General features: G+C 54.2%; 1 protein-coding gene across 1 annotated transcript in view; it reads left to right on the top strand.

The window, feature by feature from the left end:
* Positions 1-25,645, top strand: part of LOC134140779 (mucin-5AC-like) — a 56,432-nt gene that overhangs the window by 19,393 nt on the left and 11,394 nt on the right. The window contains exons 24-31 of the mRNA XM_062576353.1: positions 315-554; positions 1,149-1,305; positions 1,916-2,044; positions 2,375-2,519; positions 3,705-3,748; positions 3,848-4,054; positions 5,424-24,755; positions 24,939-25,159. Coding sequence (XP_062432337.1) covers positions 315-554; positions 1,149-1,305; positions 1,916-2,044; positions 2,375-2,519; positions 3,705-3,748; positions 3,848-4,054; positions 5,424-24,755; positions 24,939-25,159 — 20,475 coding nt within the window. The remainder of the gene's footprint in view (positions 1-314; positions 555-1,148; positions 1,306-1,915; positions 2,045-2,374; positions 2,520-3,704; positions 3,749-3,847; positions 4,055-5,423; positions 24,756-24,938; positions 25,160-25,645) is intronic.

The raw sequence follows: 25,645 nt of genomic DNA, 5'->3' as shown, positions 1-25,645 counted from the left end.
AATTATGCTATTCAGCAATTGCATAACTACAGGTATATGAATAAATAAGAGTAAAGAAGTATCTTCAGAATTGGATAAAACTAATTAACTCAATATTAACAACAATAAAACATGAGTGTACTCTGCTTCTTTCCTTATCTTTTCTAACAAGTTAGAGGCACCTCTTCATGAAACTCATTTTATGAGGCTGTCTGAGACTGTTACTAAAGAGACCTTCTTAAAGCTTAAATTAGATTCATTCTGAGGTCTGTTCCTCACAGCTACTGAGATTACACCTTACTGATCTCCCTCCTTTTGTGTTTACATCCATGCAGGGACATGTCTGTGGCCTCTGTGGAAACTATGACGGCAATGGGAACAATGATTTCACTACTCGCAGTCAGTCAGTGGTAGAGAATGTGCTGGAGTTTGGCAACAGCTGGAAAGTGTCTTCCACTTGCCCAAACGCTAATCGTACCAAGAATCCCTGTGCTGCGAACCCTTACAGGAGCTCCTGGGCACAGAAGCAATGCAGCATCATCACCAGTGAAGTTTTTGCGAGGTGTCACTCCCAGGTATGACAGATCTTCACTCTGAAATCCTCTTGAGCTGCATTAATTTTTAGGTAGGATAGCTGTATAATACAATAGGAGTTAGATTGGCCCATACTAGACAAAGTGAAGCTATAACAAGTTCCAAGGAGACTATACAGAAATGATAGATATTTACCTGCACTTCCTAAGCTTTGACAGAAACTAGTACACCTAGGAAATTGATAGTGGAAGAAAAACTATCAGCTCACTTCTTTTTAGAAGGGACAATCATAGATACATGTCAGGGTATCTTTAATTTTTAATTGCACCATTTTCTACTAAAGCAGCTGCCTTATGTCTGTGACTGTGTGCTAGAATCTGCTGAAGTAACATTTATTTCTGTAAAAGTGTCTTTAACATCAGATAACTCCTAGCGTTATGACTTATTATTAATAGTTGTATTCTAAATTTTTCAATTGATTTTTCAAAACATCCTCATAGTTTGTTTCTCACCTTTCTTTCCTATATACACAGAGGTGTCAAATCAAAATATTTTACTCGATTATTTTAGGTGAGAAAATTCTTTTTCAAAGAGGACAAATGCAGGAAACTGAACTCAGATGTTTTCTCCAACAGGTTGAACCAAATGAATATTACCAAGCGTGTGTGAATGATGCTTGTGCCTGTGACACTGGGGGAGACTGTGAATGCTTCTGTACAGCAGTAGCTGCCTACGCTCAAGCATGCAATGAGTTGGACATCTGCATTTCATGGCGAACCCCATCCATTTGTCGTGAGTTTCACCACACTACTTTCTGAAGGAGGCCAGAGAGAAAGAAAACACAGGTCAAAAAGGAAAATAAGTAGGAAGAAGAAAGAAAGGAGGATAAAATTGTATTTGCAAGAGCCATTGCTATTTTCTAGATGCAGCAAAGTAACACAAAGCAAGTGGGGTGTATCAGTGGAAGCCAATCTACCTTATTAAAATGAAATCATGCACTGGTAATTTTTTCAGTCTCTAGTCTAGTGTACTATTTACTTGCTCATGATGCACTACTGGTAAATTAGAGCACTATGTGGTGCTCCCGGCTGTCTACATTTGTTTTTATTTAACATACACAAACATTTATTTACAAATATTAGTGTATATTAGCTAAAATCAGTGCTTTAATTAATTGATTTTTAATGTTTTATGTGTAACTGTTCAGTGACTTATAACCTTACTGGTCTCAAAGTATGGTCAAAGTATGATAATCACACTAAATTAGAAATAAGACATACTGTTCACCTCTTACATAATTATGCTAATGACATGGGATTTTTACCCAGCAAAATTATAGTAGTGAAGGACCTCAGGGCAAAAAAAATCAAATGTATCTTTCTGCCATTTCTCATTCTTCTAGCTCTGTTCTGTGATTACTACAATCCACAAGGGGAATGTGAATGGCATTACAAGCCATGTGGAGCCCCTTGTATGAAGACCTGCAGCAACCCAAGTGGGAAATGCCTTCATGAGCTGAGGGGTTTGGAAGGTAAGGATAATTATGCATATCTCATTCTTCTTGTAAAAAGATAAAATAGATTATGATGAACAAAATTCATATTACTCAATATATAAAATGTTTATATTAGAAATTGCAAGAGGAGATTTTTTAATTAGTATGTAATTCCCTAATGGATCATGAACTTGTTTGGAATGAATATGAGAAAAAATGTTCCAAAGCTCAACATGCAATTGATGGGATAGCAATAGTGGAGGGTGAAATTCCTCTCACCAAAAGGAGTCATGTGGGGAGAAAAGATGTAGAGTTACTTCTACCTGTGAAAGCCCTAGTGCCAATATAACTTTCATGTTTTTGCAGGCTGCTATCCACATTGTCCAAACAATGAACCCTATTTTGATGAAGAAACCATGACTTGTGTTTCATATTGTGGTTGTTATGATGATAATGGAAAACGTTACATGCCAGGAATGGGGATGCCTTCAAAGGAGAATTGTAAATCATGGTAGGACAAGTAAAGATTTTTAAAGAATAAAGTTGTGATTGGAACATAACTCAACATGCATTAAATTTTTTGTTTACTAACAGGAACTATGCAAGCCATAGTTATTAGTTAATGTCTAATTTTCTTCTGTTTCCAGGAAGTAAAATAATGGCATGGTAAAACATTTTACTGCACAGAGACTAGTTCAGTACTCCTTCTGTATGCTCACTGATATAACTTTAAATTCTTCTTATTAAGTAAGAAAAAATTAATAATTATAGTTACAGCAATAGTCAGAGAACTTTTGTCAAGTTATTCCTAAAACCATTACGTGAAATTATTTAGAGCTCAGTAAACAATTGATCTTCATTGTTTAAAGCTTGTTTCTGTTATTCTACTGGTACTTATGTATTTGCTACCATCGGCAAGTATTCCTACCTATTCTGTTAGAACTGATGAATATAGCTATACATATTGGGACAAATGCTGACAAGCCTTCTATCAAGTAGCACAAAGTTAGAAACTGTTAACTCATGTCCTGAGGTGTATTTAAAGTAGCTACACTGAATAATGTGAGCAGTGCAGCCAGAGATAGCAAGGAGCTTAGTACTAAGCCTATCTAAGCATTTATGCAACTTTCATAGCATGTATTACAGTTCATAGACAGCTTTGCCTTACATCAGCTCTCCTATTAATAGTACTAAACCTCACCTGTTAAAATATATATCTATATTCACTTAAGTTTATTCAGTGTACAGATAGATATTGGGAATCAGTTCTTAATAAATAACAGATAAATCCCCATTAAAAACAGATGTTCTCATAGGTGATTTATTGGATTATCTGGGGAAAATTCTCTGTGGGATAACCTCAACATCAGCAATACAATAATCCTTTCTCAAATGCTGCATTTACCGCACTTTCCCTTCTAGGGGATAAGCGATCTCATCCCCCTGAGAGATAAGAGATTACCCAAGCTAAGTATGCTGGCATATAAGAATTGTCTTTCTTGTCTGACAACCTGAGTGATCCTACCTAACTTGAATTTGTACAGCAGAACTGAATACCTGAAGCAGAGAAAGATAGGGTCTTTCTACATTTAAAAACATCATGAATAACAAAATTAAATGAACAGAAAAATTAAAATAGTGAAATGAAGTCAATAACCAATATATTGATATTCATTGTTTCCTATCTCTTTTCCAGTGAATGCACAATCAGTGGCAAAAACTGCAAATACGATGCATATGGTATGTTGACAAAGTTGTTTTTATCTCAATAGGATTAATTTGAAACTCTCTGCTCTATGTTTCAGGTACCTACCAATAACGTTCTCTTTTGATTTACAGCGTGCCACTGCATTTACGAGGGAAAGATATACAACTATAAAGATGTGATCTACAATACTACAGATGGCACAGGAGGATGCATTGTTGCAACCTGTGGTCCCAATGGGACAGTTGAAAGGCGTATCTATGAATGTCCAATCATAACATCACCCACAATGTCAACACCATTTCATTTCAGCACTATACCACCTGCCACTACTCACACAGGTACATCTTCTGTTGCTTCTGTTGTAGATACCAAACTGTGCCCATGCTATAACCTAAATGAATTACTATAACCTCAATACATGACAGTCAGTCTCATTTCTTATTAGCATTTGGTTTCAGTCAGCATCTGTTAATCAAATTACTACAAAATGTAAAACCACTTTGAAACACCAAAGTGGAAACTACTGCACACTGCTTTCATAGTATTCTTTTGTTTATTTTCATAGCAAATGATAAGAAAATGGTATCAGATTTTCCACATTTAATTTTAACTATTTTTATATCATTTCTATTAAAATTTATCTTGGTAGTGACTCCTGGAATAATCTTTATGGAAAGAATAAATCATTCATTATTTTTTCCTATTAAATAACAAAATAATTGCTTGCTTTAAAATTGCTGGTATGGTTCATGGTATTTGTAATTAAAGCAGTAAGTGGATTGCTCACATATTGACATTCATATATTGAACTTACCACTTCCAGAATTTCTGTTCAGTATTCTTTAGGCTGACCACATGATGTTTGATGAAATGTGCTTAGTATAAAATTCAGAACTACAAGTTCTGAGATCACAGAAGCCATCACCACAGCTAGAATTCATTTTTTCAGCCATTTCACAATGAGACTTCACCTGTATTGAATAAACAAAAGTTCATGGACTGCTCTCCAGCCAGGAAATGTTTTCTTAAGACTAGTGCTAACGTGCAATATGGCAGCATAGGGATGCTAGTAATTCTTCATCAGTCATCCTGTAACTTCAAATGGAGGAGCAAATGCAGCATTTCATAATGAATCAGTTCACCTGGAACAAATAAACGAAAAAAGTACCTATGAATCCTAATGCATAGACTGGGAAACTAAATGCTATTCATTCCACTGATTTCCACTGGGTTTAAATCAGAGCTTTGATACTCAGGAGGGACAAATAAATGTAGATGCGAGGCTCAAACCAATCAATTACACTGAGTAAAATGCAAAAAAAAAAAAAAAAAAAAAAAAAAGTGAGGTTCGGGCTTTTTTTTCTTTTTTCTTTTTTGCTAACTGTATAAACTATGTACTTTTATGTTAGAGAGATTTGTTTTTACACTTTGGTACCTGAGTCTTATTTCAGCACTTGGTAAGAGATAATTGGCATCCTCTTTGAATTGACAGTTTCAAGTGTGTCATTAAGTTAAAAGCTGGCTGGTGAATTCTCTGTTCTGGTTCATATTAAATTATAAGCAAACTAAACTGATGTATTATAGGCTCATAATGCAAGCAAATAATGTTAGAAAAATGTTCAGTCCATTTTATACACAAAAAGAGAGAATACCTACAGGAATTTATTTTTAAGATCTATTGATTATCTTTTTCTTTTATATCCACAGTGTTGCCAACTACATCAGTCTGTGTTCATGAAGTCTGTGACTGGTCAGAATGGTATGATGGGAATCAGCGAATGCCTGGCTACGATGGTGGAGATTTTGAAACATTTGATGATTTGAGAGCTAAAGGTTATAAAGTCTGTGAAGCTCCAAAGGCTATTCAATGCAGGGCAGAAAAATTTCCTAACATACCACTGAAAGAACTTGGCCAAAAACTAGAATGCAGTAAAACAGCGGGACTCATATGTCACAACAAAGATCAAATTTCAACACTGTGCTACAATTATGAAATCAGAGTCTTATGTTGTGTTTTTGTACCATGTTCTCGCACAACTGTAACCACGAAATCTTATGAAAGTATTACATCAATCACACTTACAACTCCAGAAACAATAACGACTTCTTCAAAACCTCTTGGAACAACAGCAAGTACTTCCACAGAGACAACATCCAGTACAATACCTTGCAAACCTGAGTGCAAATGGTCCAAATGGTATGATGTCCATTCCCCAACTTTGCACAACAAGGGAGATTTTGAAACTTACCATGATATTAGAGCTGCTGGAAAAGCAATTTGCAGAAACCCTGAAAAAATACAATGTAGAGCAGAGAAATATCCACACAAATCTATTGAAGAAATTGGCCAAGTTGTTCACTGCAATGTAACATATGGGCTCATCTGTAGAAATGAGGACCAAAAAGGTGAATTGCATATATGTCTTAATTACCAGATAAAGGTATACTGTTGTGAGGACTACAGCCACTGTCAAACAACAGTAACATCAACTGCATCAACTGAAACTTCTACACAAATACCTACAACTACAGAAATTACATCATTTTCATCAACGACGAGATTAACACCAATTGTTACAACTTCTGAAAGCACAACTTTCAAAATTTCAACAGCTACAGCAACAACCACAAGCACATCCACAACAGAAAAAACAAAACCTGTCACTATTTCTCCTTCAACAGCTCCTCTTTGTATTAAAGAAGTATGTGAATGGTCAAAGTGGTATGATGTCAGCTACCCGGGATCTGGATATGATGATGGAGATTTTGATACAATTCAGAACATAAAAAAACACGGATACCAAGTCTGTAGTAACAGAAAAGCTGTGGAATGCAGAGCGGTAAGGTTTCCTGACACACCCTATCCCCTCCTGGAGCAACACATCACATGTAACACAGAAGAAGGGTTGATATGCTACAACAAAGACCAGTTACCACCAATTTGCTATAACTACATGCTCCGATTTCAGTGCTGTATGAATAAAACAGTACCATGTTCTAAGACAGAAGTTCCATATACAACAACACAAACACCACAACATACATCAAGTATTCGAACCACATCAACAACATTTACATCAACAACAATAACAACACCAACACAAACACTAAGCATACACACACATACGCCAACGATTACTGCACCAACTCCACCAAAAACAGAACATATTCATACGCAAACTACAACAGAAAGTACAACACAAACACAAAAAACAACAACCACATACACTGAAACGATGAGAACACTAACACCGACTGTCACTATACCCAGCATCCCCACGTCCACACCCACCCTCACCCCCACCACCACACTCTCCACCACCGTCTGTACCCCAGAAGAGTGCTCCTGGACCGAGTGGTTCGACGTCGACTTCCCCTCCTCGGGGCCCGGCCAGGGAGACTTTGAAACCTACCAGCACATCAGGGCCGCCGGACGGAACGTCTGTCGGCACCCTAAGGACATCCAGTGCCAGGCGGAGGACTACCCCGACCTTTCCATCGAGCACATCGGCCAGGTCGTGCAGTGCGACGTCCACTTTGGACTGGTGTGCAAGAACGAAGACCAGCTTGGCAAATTTAAGATGTGCCTGAACTACAAGATCCGCGTCCTCTGCTGCACGCCAAACCCGCTCTGCTCTACCACCACCATCACGCCCACCACCAGCCCCACCACCACCACCCCCACCACCAGCCCATGGACGACCAGCTCCACGGAATCAACCCCCACGGTCACAACCTCCACCAGCACCCTCCCCACCTCCTCCGAGACCGCAACACCAACCACCACCGTCACCAGCATCCCCACGTCCACACCCACCCTCACCCCCACCACCACACTCTCCACCACCGTCTGTACCCCAGAAGAGTGCTCCTGGACCGAGTGGTTCGACGTCGACTTCCCCTCCTCGGGGCCCGGCCAGGGAGACTTTGAAACCTACCAGCACATCAGGGCCGCCGGACGGAACGTCTGTCGGCACCCTAAGGACATCCAGTGCCAGGCGGAGGACTACCCCGACCTTTCCATCGAGCACATCGGCCAGGTCGTGCAGTGCGACGTCCACTTTGGACTGGTGTGCAAGAACGAAGACCAGCTTGGCAAATTTAAGATGTGCCTGAACTACAAGATCCGCGTCCTCTGCTGCACGCCAAACCCGCTCTGCTCTACCACCACCATCACGCCCACCACCAGCCCCACCACCACCACCCCCACCACCAGCCCATGGACGACCAGCTCCACGGAATCAACCCCCACGGTCACAACCTCCACCAGCACCCTCCCCACCTCCTCCGAGACCGCAACACCAACCACCACCGTCACCAGCATCCCCACGTCCACACCCACCCTCACCCCCACCACCACACTCTCCACCACCGTCTGTACCCCAGAAGAGTGCTCCTGGACCGAGTGGTTCGACGTCGACTTCCCCTCCTTGGGGCCCGGCCAGGGAGACTTTGAAACCTACCAGCACATCAGGGCCGCCGGACGGAACGTCTGTCGGCACCCTAAGGACATCCAGTGCCAGGCGGAGGACTACCCCGACCTTTCCATCGAGCACATCGGCCAGGTCGTGCAGTGCGACGTCCACTTTGGACTGGTGTGCAAGAACGAAGACCAGCTTGGCAAATTTAAGATGTGCCTGAACTACAAGATCCGCGTCCTCTGCTGCACGCCAAACCCGCTCTGCTCTACCACCACCATCACGCCCACCACCAGCCCCACCACCACCACCCCCACCACCAGCCCATGGACGACCAGCTCCACGGAATCAACCCCCACGGTCACAACCTCCACCAGCACCCTCCCCACCTCCTCCGAGACCGCAACACCAACCACCACCGTCACCAGCATCCCCACGTCCACACCCACCCTCACCCCCACCACCACACTCTCCACCACCGTCTGTACCCCAGAAGAGTGCTCCTGGACCGAGTGGTTCGACGTCGACTTCCCCTCCTCGGGGCCCGGCCAGGGAGACTTTGAAACCTACCAGCACATCAGGGCCGCCGGACGGAACGTCTGTCGGCACCCTAAGGACATCCAGTGCCAGGCGGAGGACTACCCCGACCTTTCCATCGAGCACATCGGCCAGGTCGTGCAGTGCGACGTCCACTTTGGACTGGTGTGCAAGAACGAAGACCAGCTTGGCAAATTTAAGATGTGCCTGAACTACAAGATCCGCGTCCTCTGCTGCACGCCAAACCCGCTCTGCTCTACCACCACCATCACGCCCACCACCAGCCCCACCACCACCACCCCCACCACCAGCCCATGGACGACCAGCTCCACGGAATCAACCCCCACGGTCACAACCTCCACCAGCACCCTCCCCACCTCCTCCGAGACCGCAACACCAACCACCACCGTCACCAGCATCCCCACGTCCACACCCACCCTCACCCCCACCACCACACTCTCCACCACCGTCTGTACCCCAGAAGAGTGCTCCTGGACCGAGTGGTTCGACGTCGACTTCCCCTCCTCGGGGCCCGGCCAGGGAGACTTTGAAACCTACCAGCACATCAGGGCCGCCGGACGGAACGTCTGTCGGCACCCTAAGGACATCCAGTGCCAGGCGGAGGACTACCCCGACCTTTCCATCGAGCACATCGGCCAGGTCGTGCAGTGCGACGTCCACTTTGGACTGGTGTGCAAGAACGAAGACCAGCTTGGCAAATTTAAGATGTGCCTGAACTACAAGATCCGCGTCCTCTGCTGCACGCCAAACCCGCTCTGCTCTACCACCACCATCACGCCCACCACCAGCCCCACCACCACCACCCCCACCACCAGCCCATGGACGACCAGCTCCACGGAATCAACCCCCACGGTCACAACCTCCACCAGCACCCTCCCCACCTCCTCCGAGACCGCAACACCAACCACCACCGTCACCAGCATCCCCACGTCCACACCCACCCTCACCCCCACCACCACACTCTCCACCACCGTCTGTACCCCAGAAGAGTGCTCCTGGACCGAGTGGTTCGACGTCGACTTCCCCTCCTCGGGGCCCGGCCAGGGAGACTTTGAAACCTACCAGCACATCAGGGCCGCCGGACGGAACGTCTGTCGGCACCCTAAGGACATCCAGTGCCAGGCGGAGGACTACCCCGACCTTTCCATCGAGCACATCGGCCAGGTCGTGCAGTGCGACGTCCACTTTGGACTGGTGTGCAAGAACGAAGACCAGCTTGGCAAATTTAAGATGTGCCTGAACTACAAGATCCGCGTCCTCTGCTGCACGCCAAACCCGCTCTGCTCTACCACCACCATCACGCCCACCACCAGCCCCACCACCACCACCCCCACCACCAGCCCATGGACGACCAGCTCCACGGAATCAACCCCCACAGTCACAACCTCCACCAGTACCCTCCCCACCTCCTCCGAGACCGCAACACCAACCACCACCGTCACCAGCATCCCCACGTCCACACCCACCCTCACCCCCACCACCACACTCTCCACCACCGTCTGTACCCCAGAAGAGTGCTCCTGGACCGAGTGGTTCGACGTCGACTTCCCCTCCTCGGGGCCCGGCCAGGGAGACTTTGAAACCTACCAGCACATCAGGGCCGCCGGACGGAACGTCTGTCGGCACCCTAAGGACATCCAGTGCCAGGCGGAGGACTACCCCGACCTTTCCATCGAGCACATCGGCCAGGTCGTGCAGTGCGACGTCCACTTTGGACTGGTGTGCAAGAACGAAGACCAGCTTGGCAAATTTAAGATGTGCCTGAACTACAAGATCCGCGTCCTCTGCTGCACGCCAAACCCGCTCTGCTCTACCACCACCATCACGCCCACCACCAGCCCCACCACCACCACCCCCACCACCAGCCCATGGACGACCAGCTCCACGGAATCAACCCCCACGGTCACAACCTCCACCAGCACCCTCCCCACCTCCTCCGAGACCGCAACACCAACCACCACCGTCACCAGCATCCCCACGTCCACACCCACCGTCACCCCCACCACCACACTCTCCACCACCGTCTGTACCCCAGAAGAGTGCTCCTGGACCGAGTGGTTCGACGTCGACTTCCCCTCCTCGGGGCCCGGCCAGGGAGACTTTGAAACCTACCAGCACATCAGGGCCGCCGGACGGAACGTCTGTCGGCACCCTAAGGACATCCAGTGCCAGGCGGAGGACTACCCCGACCTTTCCATCGAGCACATCGGCCAGGTCGTGCAGTGCGACGTCCACTTTGGACTGGTGTGCAAGAACGAAGACCAGCTTGGCAAATTTAAGATGTGCCTGAACTACAAGATCCGCGTCCTCTGCTGCACGCCAAACCCGCTCTGCTCTACCACCACCATCACGCCCACCACCAGCCCCACCACCACCACCCCCACCACCAGCCCATGGACGACCAGCTCCACGGAATCAACCCCCACGGTCACAACCTCCACCAGCACCCTCCCCACCTCCTCCGAGACCGCAACACCAACCACCACCGTCACCAGCATCCCCACGTCCACACCCACCCTCACCCCCACCACCACACTCTCCACTACCGTCTGTACCCCAGAAGAGTGCTCCTGGACCGAGTGGTTCGACGTCGACTTCCCCTCCTCGGGGCCCGGCCAGGGAGACTTTGAAACCTACCAGCACATCAGGGCCGCCGGACGGAACGTCTGTCGGCACCCTAAGGACATCCAGTGCCAGGCGGAGGACTACCCCGACCTTTCCATCGAGCACATCGGCCAGGTCGTGCAGTGCGACGTCCACTTTGGACTGGTGTGCAAGAACGAAGACCAGCTTGGCAAATTTAAGATGTGCCTGAACTACAAGATCCGCGTCCTCTGCTGCACGCCAAACCCGCTCTGCTCTACCACCACCATCACGCCCACCACCAGCCCCACCACCCCCACCCCCACCACCAGCCCATGGACGACCAGCTCCACGGAATCAACCCCCACGGTCACAACCTCCACCAGCACCCTCCCCACCTCCTCCGAGACCGCAACACCAACCACCACCGTCACCAGCATCCCCACGTCCACACCCACCGTCACCCCCACCACCACACTCTCCACCACCGTCTGTACCCCAGAAGAGTGCTCCTGGACCGAGTGGTTCGACGTCGACTTCCCCTCCTCGGGGCCCGGCCAGGGAGACTTTGAAACCTACCAGCACATCAGGGCCGCCGGACGGAACGTCTGTCGGCACCCTAAGGACATCCAGTGCCAGGCGGAGGACTACCCCGACCTTTCCATCGAGCACATCGGCCAGGTCGTGCAGTGCGACGTCCACTTTGGACTGGTGTGCAAGAACGAAGACCAGCTTGGCAAATTTAAGATGTGCCTGAACTACAAGATCCGCGTCCTCTGCTGCACGCCAAACCCGCTCTGCTCTACCACCACCATCACGCCCACCACCAGCCCCACCACCACCACCCCCACCACCAGCCCATGGACGACCAGCTCCACGGAATCAACCCCCACGGTCACAACCTCCACCAGCACCCTCCCCACCTCCTCCGAGACCGCAACACCAACCACCACCGTCACCAGCATCCCCACGTCCACACCCACCCTCACCCCCACCACCACACTCTCCACCACCGTCTGTACCCCAGAAGAGTGCTCCTGGACCGAGTGGTTCGACGTCGACTTCCCCTCCTCGGGGCCCGGCCAGGGAGACTTTGAAACCTACCAGCACATCAGGGCCGCCGGACGGAACGTCTGTCGGCACCCTAAGGACATCCAGTGCCAGGCGGAGGACTACCCCGACCTTTCCATCGAGCACATCGGCCAGGTCGTGCAGTGCGACGTCCACTTTGGACTGGTGTGCAAGAACGAAGACCAGCTTGGCAAATTTAAGATGTGCCTGAACTACAAGATCCGCGTCCTCTGCTGCACGCCAAACCCGCTCTGCTCTACCACCACCATCACGCCCACCACCAGCCCCACCACCACCACCCCCACCACCAGCCCATGGACGACCAGCTCCACGGAATCAACCCCCACGGTCACAACCTCCACCAGCACCCTCCCCACCTCCTCCGAGACCGCAACACCAACCACCACCGTCACCAGCATCCCCACGTCCACACCCACCCTCACCCCCACCACCACACTCTCCACCACCGTCTGTACCCCAGAAGAGTGCTCCTGGACCGAGTGGTTCGACGTCGACTTCCCCTCCTCGGGGCCCGGCCAGGGAGACTTTGAAACCTACCAGCACATCAGGGCCGTCGGACGGAACGTCTGTCGGCACCCTAAGGACATCCAGTGCCAGGCGGAGGACTACCCCGACCTTTCCATCGAGCACATCGGCCAGGTCGTGCAGTGCGACGTCCACTTTGGACTGGTGTGCAAGAACGAAGACCAGCTTGGCAAATTTAAGATGTGCCTGAACTACAAGATCCGCGTCCTCTGCTGCACGCCAAACCCGCTCTGCTCTACCACCACCATCACGCCCACCACCAGCCCCACCACCACCACCCCCACCACCAGCCCATGGACGACCAGCTCCACGGAATCAACCCCCACGGTCACAACCTCCACCAGCACCCTCCCCACCTCCTCCGAGACCGCAACACCAACCACCACCGTCACCAGCATCCCCACGTCCACACCCACCCTCACCCCCACCACCACACTCTCCACCACCGTCTGTACCCCAGAAGAGTGCTCCTGGACCGAGTGGTTCGACGTCGACTTCCCCTCCTCGGGGCCCGGCCAGGGAGACTTTGAAACCTACCAGCACATCAGGGCCGCCGGACGGAACGTCTGTCGGCACCCTAAGGACATCCAGTGCCAGGCGGAGGACTACCCCGACCTTTCCATCGAGCACATCGGCCAGGTCGTGCAGTGCGACGTCCACTTTGGACTGGTGTGCAAGAACGAAGACCAGCTTGGCAAATTTAAGATGTGCCTGAACTACAAGATCCGCGTCCTCTGCTGCACGCCAAACCCGCTCTGCTCTACCACCACCATCACGCCCACCACCAGCCCCACCACCACCACCCCCACCACCAGCCCATGGACGACCAGCTCCACGGAATCAACCCCCACGGTCACAACCTCCACCAGCACCCTCCCCACCTCCTCCGAGACCGCAACACCAACCACCACCGTCACCAGCATCCCCACGTCCACACCCACCCTCACCCCCACCACCACACTCTCCACCACCGTCTGTACCCCAGAAGAGTGCTCCTGGACCGAGTGGTTCGACGTCGACTTCCCCTCCTCGGGGCCCGGCCAGGGAGACTTTGAAACCTACCAGCACATCAGGGCCGCCGGACGGAACGTCTGTCGGCACCCTAAGGACATCCAGTGCCAGGCGGAGGACTACCCCGACCTTTCCATCGAGCACATCGGCCAGGTCGTGCAGTGCGACGTCCACTTTGGACTGGTGTGCAAGAACGAAGACCAGCTTGGCAAATTTAAGATGTGCCTGAACTACAAGATCCGCGTCCTCTGCTGCACGCCAAACCCGCTCTGCTCTACCACCACCATCACGCCCACCACCAGCCCCACCACCACCACCCCCACCACCAGCCCATGGACGACCAGCTCCACGGAATCAACCCCCACGGTCACAACCTCCACCAGCACCCTCCCCACCTCCTCCGAGACCGCAACACCAACCACCACCGTCACCAGCATCCCCACGTCCACACCCACCCTCACCCCCACCACCACACTCTCCACCACCGTCTGTACCCCAGAAGAGTGCTCCTGGACCGAGTGGTTCGACGTCGACTTCCCCTCCTCGGGGCCCGGCCAGGGAGACTTTGAAACCTACCAGCACATCAGGGCCGCCGGACGGAACGTCTGTCGGCACCCTAAGGACATCCAGTGCCAGGCGGAGGACTACCCCGACCTTTCCATCGAGCACATCGGCCAGGTCGTGCAGTGCGACGTCCACTTTGGACTGGTGTGCAAGAACGAAGACCAGCTTGGCAAATTTAAGATGTGCCTGAACTACAAGATCCGCGTCCTCTGCTGCACGCCAAACCCGCTCTGCTCTACCACCACCATCACGCCCACCACCAGCCCCACCACCCCCACCCCCACCACCAGCCCATGGACGACCAGCTCCACGGAATCAACCCCCACGGTCACAACCTCCACCAGCACCCTCCCCACCTCCTCCGAGACCGCAACACCAACCACCACCGTCACCAGCATCCCCACGTCCACACCCACCGTCACCCCCACCACCACACTCTCCACCACCGTCTGTACCCCAGAAGAGTGCTCCTGGACCGAGTGGTTCGACGTCGACTTCCCCTCCTCGGGGCCCGGCCAGGGAGACTTTGAAACCTACCAGCACATCAGGGCCGCCGGACGGAACGTCTGTCGGCACCCTAAGGACATCCAGTGCCAGGCGGAGGACTACCCCGACCTTTCCATCGAGCACATCGGCCAGGTCGTGCAGTGCGACGTCCACTTTGGACTGGTGTGCAAGAACGAAGACCAGCTTGGCAAATTTAAGATGTGCCTGAACTACAAGATCCGCGTCCTCTGCTGCACGCCAAACCCGCTCTGCTCTACCACCACCATCACGCCCACCACCAGCCCCACCACCCCCACCCCCACCACCAGCCCATGGACGACCAGCTCCACGGAATCAACCCCCACGGTCACAACCTCCACCAGCACCCTCCCCACCTCCTCCGAGACCGCAACACCAACCACCACCGTCACCAGCATCCCCACGTCCACACCCACCCTCACCCCCACCACCACACTCTCCACCACCGTCTGTACCCCAGAAGAGTGCTCCTGGACCGAGTGGTTCGACGTCGACTTCCCCTCCTCGGGGCCCGGCCAGGGAGACTTTGAAACCTACCAGCACATCAGGGCCGCCGGACGGAACGTCTGTCGGCACCCTAAGGACATCCAGTGCCAGGCGGAGGACTACCCCGACCTTTCCATCGAGCACATCGGCCAGGTCGTGCAGTGCGACGTCCACTTTGGACTGGTGTGCAAGAACGAAGACCAGCTTGGCAAATTTAAGATGTGCCTGAACTACAAGATCCGCGTCCTCTGCTGCACGCCAAACCCGCTCTGCTCTACCACCACCATCACGCCCACCACCAGCCCCACCACCACCACCCCCACCACCAGCCCATGGACGACCAGCTCCACGGAATCAACCCCCACGGTCACAACCTCCACCAGCACCCTCCCCACCTCCTCCGAGACCGCAACACCAACCACCACCGTCACCAGCATCCCCACGTCCACACCCACCCTCACCCCCACCACCACACTCTCCACCACCGTCTGTACCCCAGAAGAGTGCTCCTGGACCGAGTGGTTCGACGTCGACTTCCCCTCCTCGGGGCCCGGCCAGGGAGACTTTGAAACCTACCAGCACATCAGGGCCGCCGGACGGAACGTCTGTCGGCACCCTAAGGACATCCAGTGCCAGGCGGAGGACTACCCCGACCTTTCCATCGAGCACATCGGCCAGGTCGTGCAGTGCGACGTCCACTTTGGACTGGTGTGCAAGAACGAAGACCAGCTTGGCAAATTTAAGATGTGCCTGAACTACAAGATCCGCGTCCTCTGCTGCACGCCAAACCCGCTCTGCTCTACCACCACCATCACGCCCACCACCAGCCCCACCACCACCACCCCCACCACCAGCCCATGGACGACCAGCTCCACGGAATCAACCCCCACGGTCACAACCTCCACCAGCACCCTCCCCACCTCCTCCGAGACCGCAACACCAACCACCACCGTCACCAGCATCCCCACGTCCACACCCACCCTCACCCCCACCACCACACTCTCCACCACCGTCTGTACCCCAGAAGAGTGCTCCTGGACCGAGTGGTTCGACGTCGACTTCCCCTCCTCGGGGCCCGGCCAGGGAGACTTTGAAACCTACCAGCACATCAGGGCCGCCGGACGGAACGTCTGTCGGCACCCTAAGGACATCCAGTGCCAGGCGGAGGACTACCCCGACCTTTCCATCGAGCACATCGGCCAGGTCGTGCAGTGCGACGTCCACTTTGGACTGGTGTGCAAGAACGAAGACCAGCTTGGCAAATTTAAGATGTGCCTGAACTACAAGATCCGCGTCCTCTGCTGCACGCCAAACCCGCTCTGCTCTACCACCACCATCACGCCCACCACCAGCCCCACCACCCCCACCCCCACCACCAGCCCATGGACGACCAGCTCCACGGAATCAACCCCCACGGTCACAACCTCCACCAGCACCCTCCCCACCTCCTCCGAGACCGCAACACCAACCACCACCGTCACCAGCATCCCCACGTCCACACCCACCCTCACCCCCACCACCACACTCTCCACCACCGTCTGTACCCCAGAAGAGTGCTCCTGGACCGAGTGGTTCGACGTCGACTTCCCCTCCTCGGGGCCCGGCCAGGGAGACTTTGAAACCTACCAGCACATCAGGGCCGCCGGACGGAACGTCTGTCGGCACCCTAAGGACATCCAGTGCCAGGCGGAGGACTACCCCGACCTTTCCATCGAGCACATCGGCCAGGTCGTGCAGTGCGACGTCCACTTTGGACTGGTGTGCAAGAACGAAGACCAGCTTGGCAAATTTAAGATGTGCCTGAACTACAAGATCCGCGTCCTCTGCTGCACGCCAAACCCGCTCTGCTCTACCACCACCATCACGCCCACCACCAGCCCCACCACCACCACCCCCACCACCAGCCCATGGACGACCAGCTCCACGGAATCAACCCCCACGGTCACAACCTCCACCAGCACCCTCCCCACCTCCTCCGAGACCGCAACACCAACCACCACCGTCACCAGCATCCCCACGTCCACACCCACCCTCACCCCCACCACCACACTCTCCACCACCGTCTGTACCCCAGAAGAGTGCTCCTGGACCGAGTGGTTCGACGTCGACTTCCCCTCCTCGGGGCCCGGCCAGGGAGACTTTGAAACCTACCAGCACATCAGGGCCGCCGGACGGAACGTCTGTCGGCACCCTAAGGACATCCAGTGCCAGGCGGAGGACTACCCCGACCTTTCCATCGAGCACATCGGCCAGGTCGTGCAGTGCGACGTCCACTTTGGACTGGTGTGCAAGAACGAAGACCAGCTTGGCAAATTTAAGATGTGCCTGAACTACAAGATCCGCGTCCTCTGCTGCACACCAAACCCGCTCTGCTCTACCACCACCATCACGCCCACCACCAGCCCCACCACCACCACCCCCACCACCAGCCCATGGACGACCAGCTCCACAGAATCAACCCCCACGGTCACAACCTCCACCAGCACCCTCCCCACCTCCTCCGAGACCGCAACACCAACCACCACCGTCACCAGCATCCCCACGTCCACACCCACCCTCACCCCCACCACCACACTCTCCACCACCGTCTGTACCCCAGAAGAGTGCTCCTGGACCGAGTGGTTCGACGTCGACTTCCCCTCCTCGGGGCCCGGCCAGGGAGACTTTGAAACCTACCAGCACATCAGGGCCGCCGGACGGAACGTCTGTCGGCACCCTAAGGACATCCAGTGCCAGGCGGAGGACTACCCCGACCTTTCCATCGAGCACATCGGCCAGGTCGTGCAGTGCGACGTCCACTTTGGACTGGTGTGCAAGAACGAAGACCAGCTTGGCAAATTTAAGATGTGCCTGAACTACAAGATCCGCGTCCTCTGCTGCACGCCAAACCCGCTCTGCTCTACCACCACCATCACGCCCACCACCAGCCCCACCACCCCCACCCCCACCACCAGCCCATGGACGACCAGCTCCACGGAATCAACCCCCACGGTCACAACCTCCACCAGCACCCTCCCCACCTCCTCCGAGACCGCAACACCAACCACCACCGTCACCAGCATCCCCACGTCCACACCCACCCTCACCCCCACCACCACACTCTCCACCACCGTCTGTACCCCAGAAGAGTGCTCCTGGACCGAGTGGTTCGACGTCGACTTCCCCTCCTCGGGGCCCGGCCAGGGAGACTTTGAAACCTACCAGCACATCAGGGCCGCCGGACGGAACGTCTGTCGGCACCCTAAGGACATCCAGTGCCAGGCGGAGGACTACCCCGACCTTTCCATCGAGCACATCGGCCAGGTCGTGCAGTGCGACGTCCACTTTGGACTGGTGTGCAAGAACGAAGACCAGCTTGGCAAATTTAAGATGTGCCTGAACTACAAGATCCGCGTCCTCTGCTGCACGCCAAACCCGCTCTGCTCTACCACCACCATCACGCCCACCACCAGCCCCACCACCACCACCCCCACCACCAGCCCATGGACGACCAGCTCCACGGAATCAACCCCCACGGTCACAACCTCCACCAGCACCCTCCCCACCTCCTCCGAGACCGCAACACCAACCACCACCGTCACCAGCATCCCCACGTCCACACCCACCCTCACCCCCACCACCACACTCTCCACCACCGTCTGTACCCCAGAAGAGTGCTCCTGGACCGAGTGGTTCGACGTCGACTTCCCCTCCTCGGGGCCCGGCCAGGGAGACTTTGAAACCTACCAGCACATCAGGGCCGCCGGACGGAACGTCTGTCGGCACCCTAAGGACATCCAGTGCCAGGCGGAGGACTACCCCGACCTTTCCATCGAGCACATCGGCCAGGTCGTGCAGTGCGACGTCCACTTTGGACTGGTGTGCAAGAACGAAGACCAGCTTGGCAAATTTAAGATGTGCCTGAACTACAAGATCCGCGTCCTCTGCTGCACGCCAAACCCGCTCTGCTCTACCACCACCATCACGCCCACCACCAGCCCCACCACCACCACCCCCACCACCAGCCCATGGACGACCAGCTCCACGGAATCAACCCCCACGGTCACAACCTCCACCAGCACCCTCCCCACCTCCTCCGAGACCACAACACCAACCACCACCGTCACCAGCATCCCCACGTCCACACCCACCCTCACCCCCACCACCACACTCTCCACCACCGTCTGTACCCCAGAAGAGTGCTCCTGGACCGAGTGGTTCGACGTCGACTTCCCCTCCTCGGGGCCCGGCCAGGGAGACTTTGAAACCTACCAGCACATCAGGGCCGCCGGACGGAACGTCTGTCGGCACCCTAAGGACATCCAGTGCCAGGCGGAGGACTACCCCGACCTTTCCATCGAGCACATCGGCCAGGTCGTGCAGTGCGACGTCCACTTTGGACTGGTGTGCAAGAACGAAGACCAGCTTGGCAAATTTAAGATGTGCCTGAACTACAAGATCCGCGTCCTCTGCTGCACGCCAAACCCGCTCTGCTCTACCACCACCATCACGCCCACCACCAGCCCCACCACCACCACCCCCACCACCAGCCCATGGACGACCAGCTCCACAGAATCAACCCCCACGGTCACAACCTCCACCAGCACCCTCCCCACCTCCTCCGAGACCGCAACACCAACCACCACCGTCACCAGCATCCCCACGTCCACACCCACCCTCACCCCCACCACCACACTCTCCACCACCGTCTGTACCCCAGAAGAGTGCTCCTGGACCGAGTGGTTCGACGTCGACTTCCCCTCCTCGGGGCCCGGCCAGGGAGACTTTGAAACCTACCAGCACATCAGGGCCGCCGGACGGAACGTCTGTCGGCACCCTAAGGACATCCAGTGCCAGGCGGAGGACTACCCCGACCTTTCCATCGAGCACATCGGCCAGGTCGTGCAGTGCGACGTCCACTTTGGACTGGTGTGCAAGAACGAAGACCAGCTTGGCAAATTTAAGATGTGCCTGAACTACAAGATCCGCGTCCTCTGCTGCACGCCAAACCCGCTCTGCTCTACCACCATCATCACGCCCACCACCAGCCCCACCACCACCACCCCCACCACCAGCCCATGGACGACCAGCTCCACAGAATCAACCCCCACGGTCACAACCTCCACCAGCACCCTCCCCACCTCCTCCGAGACCGCAACACCAACCACCACCGTCACCAGCATCCCCACGTCCACACCCACCGTCACCCCCACCACCACACTCTCCACCACCGTCTGTACCCCAGAAGAGTGCTCCTGGACCGAGTGGTTCGACGTCGACTTCCCCTCCTCGGGGCCCGGCCAGGGAGACTTTGAAACCTACCAGCACATCAGGGCCGCCGGACGGAACGTCTGTCAGCACCCTAAGGACATCCAGTGCCAGGCGGAGGACTACCCCGACCTTTCCATCGAGCACATCGGCCAGGTCGTGCAGTGCAATGTCCACTTTGGACTGGTGTGCAAGAACGAAGACCAGCTTGGCAAATTTAAGATGTGCCTGAACTACAAGATCCGCGTCCTCTGCTGCACGCCAAACCCGCTCTGCTCTACCACCACCATCACGCCCACCACCAGCCCATGGACGACCAGCTCCACGGAATCAACCCCCACGGTCACAACCTCCACCAGCACCCTTCCCACCTCCTCCGAGACCGCAACACCAACCACCACCGTCACCAGCATCCCCACGTCCACACCCACCCTCACCCCCACCACCACACTCTCCACCACCGTCTGTACCCCAGAAGAGTGCTCCTGGACCGAGTGGTTCGACGTCGACTTCCCCTCCTCGGGGCCCGGCCAGGGAGACTTTGAAACCTACCAGCACATCAGGGCCGCCGGACGGAACGTCTGTCGGCACCCTAAGGACATCCAGTGCCAGGCGGAGGACTACCCCGACCTTTCCATCGAGCACATCGGCCAGGTCGTGCAGTGCGACGTCCACTTTGGACTGGTGTGCAAGAACGAAGACCAGCTTGGCAAATTTAAGATGTGCCTGAACTACAAGATCCGCGTCCTCTGCTGCACGCCAAACCCGCTCTGCTCTACCACCACCATCACGCCCACCACCAGCCCCACCACCACCACCCCCACCACCAGCCCATGGACGACCAGCTCCACGGAATCAACCCCCACGGTCACAACCTCCACCAGCACCCTCCCCACCTCCTCCGAGACCGCAACACCAACCACCACCGTCACCAGCATCCCCACGTCCACACCCACCCTCACCCCCACCACCACACTCTCCACCACCGTCTGTACCCCAGAAGAGTGCTCCTGGACCGAGTGGTTCGACGTCGACTTCCCCTCCTCGGGGCCCGGCCAGGGAGACTTTGAAACCTACCAGCACATCAGGGCCGCCGGACGGAACGTCTGTCGGCACCCTAAGGACATCCAGTGCCAGGCGGAGGACTACCCCGACCTTTCCATCGAGCACATCGGCCAGGTCGTGCAGTGCAACGTCCACTTTGGACTGGTGTGCAAGAACGAAGACCAGCTTGGCAAATTTAAGATGTGCCTGAACTACAAGATCCGCGTCCTCTGCTGCACGCCAAACCCGCTCTGCTCTACCACCACCATCACGCCCACCACCAGCCCCACCACCACCACCCCCACCACCAGCCCATGGACGACCAGCTCCACAGAATCAACCCCCACGGTCACAACCTCCACCAGCACCCTCCCCACCTCCTCCGAGACCGCAACACCAACCACCACCGTCACCAGCATCCCCACGTCCACACCCACCCTCACCCCCACCACCACACTCTCCACCACCGTCTGTACCCCAGAAGAGTGCTCCTGGACCGAGTGGTTCGACGTCGACTTCCCCTCCTCGGGGCCCGGCCAGGGAGACTTTGAAACCTACCAGCACATCAGGGCCGCCGGACGGAACGTCTGTCGGCACCCTAAGGACATCCAGTGCCAGGCGGAGGACTACCCCGACCTTTCCATCGAGCACATCGGCCAGGTCGTGCAGTGCGACGTCCACTTTGGACTGGTGTGCAAGAACGAAGACCAGCTTGGCAAATTTAAGATGTGCCTGAACTACAAGATCCGCGTCCTCTGCTGCACGCCAAACCCGCTCTGCTCTACCACCACCATCACGCCCACCACCAGCCCCACCACTACCACCCCCACCACCAGCCCATGGACGACCAGCTCCACGGAATCAACCCCCACGGTCACAACCTCCACCAGCACCCTTCCCACCTCCTCCGAGACCGCAACACCAACCACCACCGTCACCAGCATCCCCACGTCCACACCCACCCTCACCCCCACCACCACACTCTCCACCACCGTCTGTACCCCAGAAGAGTGCTCCTGGACCGAGTGGTTCGACGTCGACTTCCCCTCCTCGGGGCCCGGCCAGGGAGACTTTGAAACCTACCAGCACATCAGGGCCGCCGGACGGAACGTCTGTCGGCACCCTAAGGACATCCAGTGCCAGGCGGAGGACTACCCCGACCTTTCCATCGAGCACATCGGCCAGGTCGTGCAGTGCGACGTCCACTTTGGACTGGTGTGCAAGAACGAAGACCAGCTTGGCAAATTTAAGATGTGCCTGAACTACAAGATCCGCGTCCTCTGCTGCACGCCAAACCCGCTCTGCTCTACCACCACCATCACGCCCACCACCAGCCCCACCACTACCACCCCCACCACCAGCCCATGGACGACCAGCTCCACGGAATCAACCCCCACGGTCACAACCTCCACCAGCACCCTTCCCACCTCCTCCGAGACCGCAACACCAACCACCACCGTCACCAGCATCCCCACGTCCACACCCACCCTCACCCCCACCACCACACTCTCCACCACCGTCTGTACCCCAGAAGAGTGCTCCTGGACCGAGTGGTTCGACGTCGACTTCCCCTCCTCGGGGCCCGGCCAGGGAGACTTTGAAACCTACCAGCACATCAGGGCCGCCGGACGGAACGTCTGTCGGCACCCTAAGGACATCCAGTGCCAGGCGGAGGACTACCCCGACCTTTCCATCGAGCACATCGGCCAGGTCGTGCAGTGCGACGTCCACTTTGGACTGGTGTGCAAGAACGAAGACCAGCTTGGCAAATTTAAGATGTGCCTGAACTACAAGATCCGCGTCCTCTGCTGCACGCCAAACCCGCTCTGCTCTACCACCACCATCACGCCCACCACCAGCCCCACCACCACCACCCCCACCACCAGCCCATGGACGACCAGCTCCACAGAATCAACCCCCACGGTCACAACCTCCACCAGCACCCTCCCCACCTCCTCCGAGACCGCAACACCAACCACCACCGTCACCAGCATCCCCACGTCCACACCCACCCTCACCCCCACCACCACATTCTCCACCACTGTCTGTACCCCAGAAGAGTGCTCCTGGACCGAGTGGTTCAACGTCGACTTCCCCTCCTCGGGGCCCGGCCAGGGAGACTTTGAAACCTACCAGCACATCAGGGCCGCCGGACGGAACGTCTGTCGGCACCCTAAGGACATCCAGTGCCAGGCGGAGGACTACCCCGACCTTTCCATCGAGCACATCGGCCAGGTCGTGCAGTGCGACGTCCACTTTGGACTGGTGTGCAAGAACGAAGACCAGCTTGGCAAATTTAAGATGTGCCTGAACTACAAGATCCGCGTCCTCTGCTGCACGCCAAACCCGCTCTGCTCTACCACCACCATCACGCCCACCACCAGCCCCACCACCACCACCCCCACCACCAGCCCATGGACGACCAGCTCCACGGAATCAACCCCCACGGTCACAACCTCCACCAGCACCCTTCCCACCTCCTCCGAGACCGCAACACCAACCACCACCGTCACCAGCATCCCCACGTCCACACCCACCCTCACCCCCACCACCACACTCTCCACCACCGTCTGTACCCCAGAAGAGTGCTCCTGGACCGAGTGGTTCGACGTCGACTTCCCCTCCTCGGGGCCCGGCCAGGGAGACTTTGAAACCTACCAGCACATCAGGGCCGCCGGACGGAACGTCTGTCGGCACCCTAAGGACATCCAGTGCCAGGCGGAGGACTACCCCGACCTTTCCATCGAGCACATCGGCCAGGTCGTGCAGTGCGACGTCCACTTTGGACTGGTGTGCAAGAACGAAGACCAGCTTGGCAAATTTAAGATGTGCCTGAACTACAAGATCCGCGTCCTCTGCTGCACGCCAAACCCGCTCTGCTCTACCACCACCATCACGCCCACCACCAGCCCCACCACCACCACCCCCACCACCAGCTCATGGACATCATGTTTCTGTAAAATTGGAAATTCCGTTTTTTCACCTGGTACGTTTACTTTTCTTTATTTATCTATTTTTCTCTTTCTATTGCGCTCTTTTTTCAGTATTCATCAGGATTTTCTTAGATTTTATTTTAATATATTCATGACATTTGAATGGGAATTTTTATAGCCTTGCTTTTCTTTATTTTTCTCTCTTGTTCTTTTTTTCCTTTTTTTTTTTTTTTTAGGTGAAGTTATTTACAACAGAACAGACAGTGATGGATGTAGCTTTTACGCTATCTGTAGTCAAACATGTTCAGTTGAACGATTCACAGGACCATGTATTTTTACTACTCCTTTTACCACTACTTCCCCCGAAATATCTACCACAACTACGTTAGTTCCTTCTACTACCTCTTGTGGCACATATACCACAGGTTGTTATTCTAGTACTCACCCTCCTTTACAGGTATGTAATTTCTGAGTTGTTTTAGAACTTTTGAGTTAAAATATGTTATATGTTGACCCCGAGAAGAAACAGTTTTCGTTCTTTACATTTATATGTCTGAAATGCCAAAATAAGGTTTTAGTGATGGATAATTCACATTCCCATGTCTGCATAATTACGTACAATTTTTACATGCCTTCTCAATAGAATTTTTTCCAAACTAACAAAGAGAACAGCAATAACATTTTCTAGTGATTTTGTTTTTAGTAAAACATCCAGGCTTCAAAGCACTCTATTGCATAAGTGACATACATTTTTGCATATGTTATCTTTTTTTTTTTTTTTTTTTGGTGGTGGTGGGGAATGATCTGTGCTGATGGTGAGGAAAAGCCAGGGCAAAGGACATTTATTTTCTCAACCTAAAACCTGCCTCAAAACCCTCAACTCAGGAGAATTCCTTATGCAGAAGCAATAGCTGCAACTAATGCTACCACTCATTTTCAGCAT

The sequence above is a fragment of the Rhea pennata genome, chromosome 5, assembly GCF_028389875.1.
Source record: "Rhea pennata isolate bPtePen1 chromosome 5, bPtePen1.pri, whole genome shotgun sequence".
NCBI lineage: Eukaryota > Metazoa > Chordata > Aves > Rheiformes > Rheidae > Rhea > Rhea pennata.
This window is presented reverse-complemented; position numbering and strand designations above follow the sequence as displayed.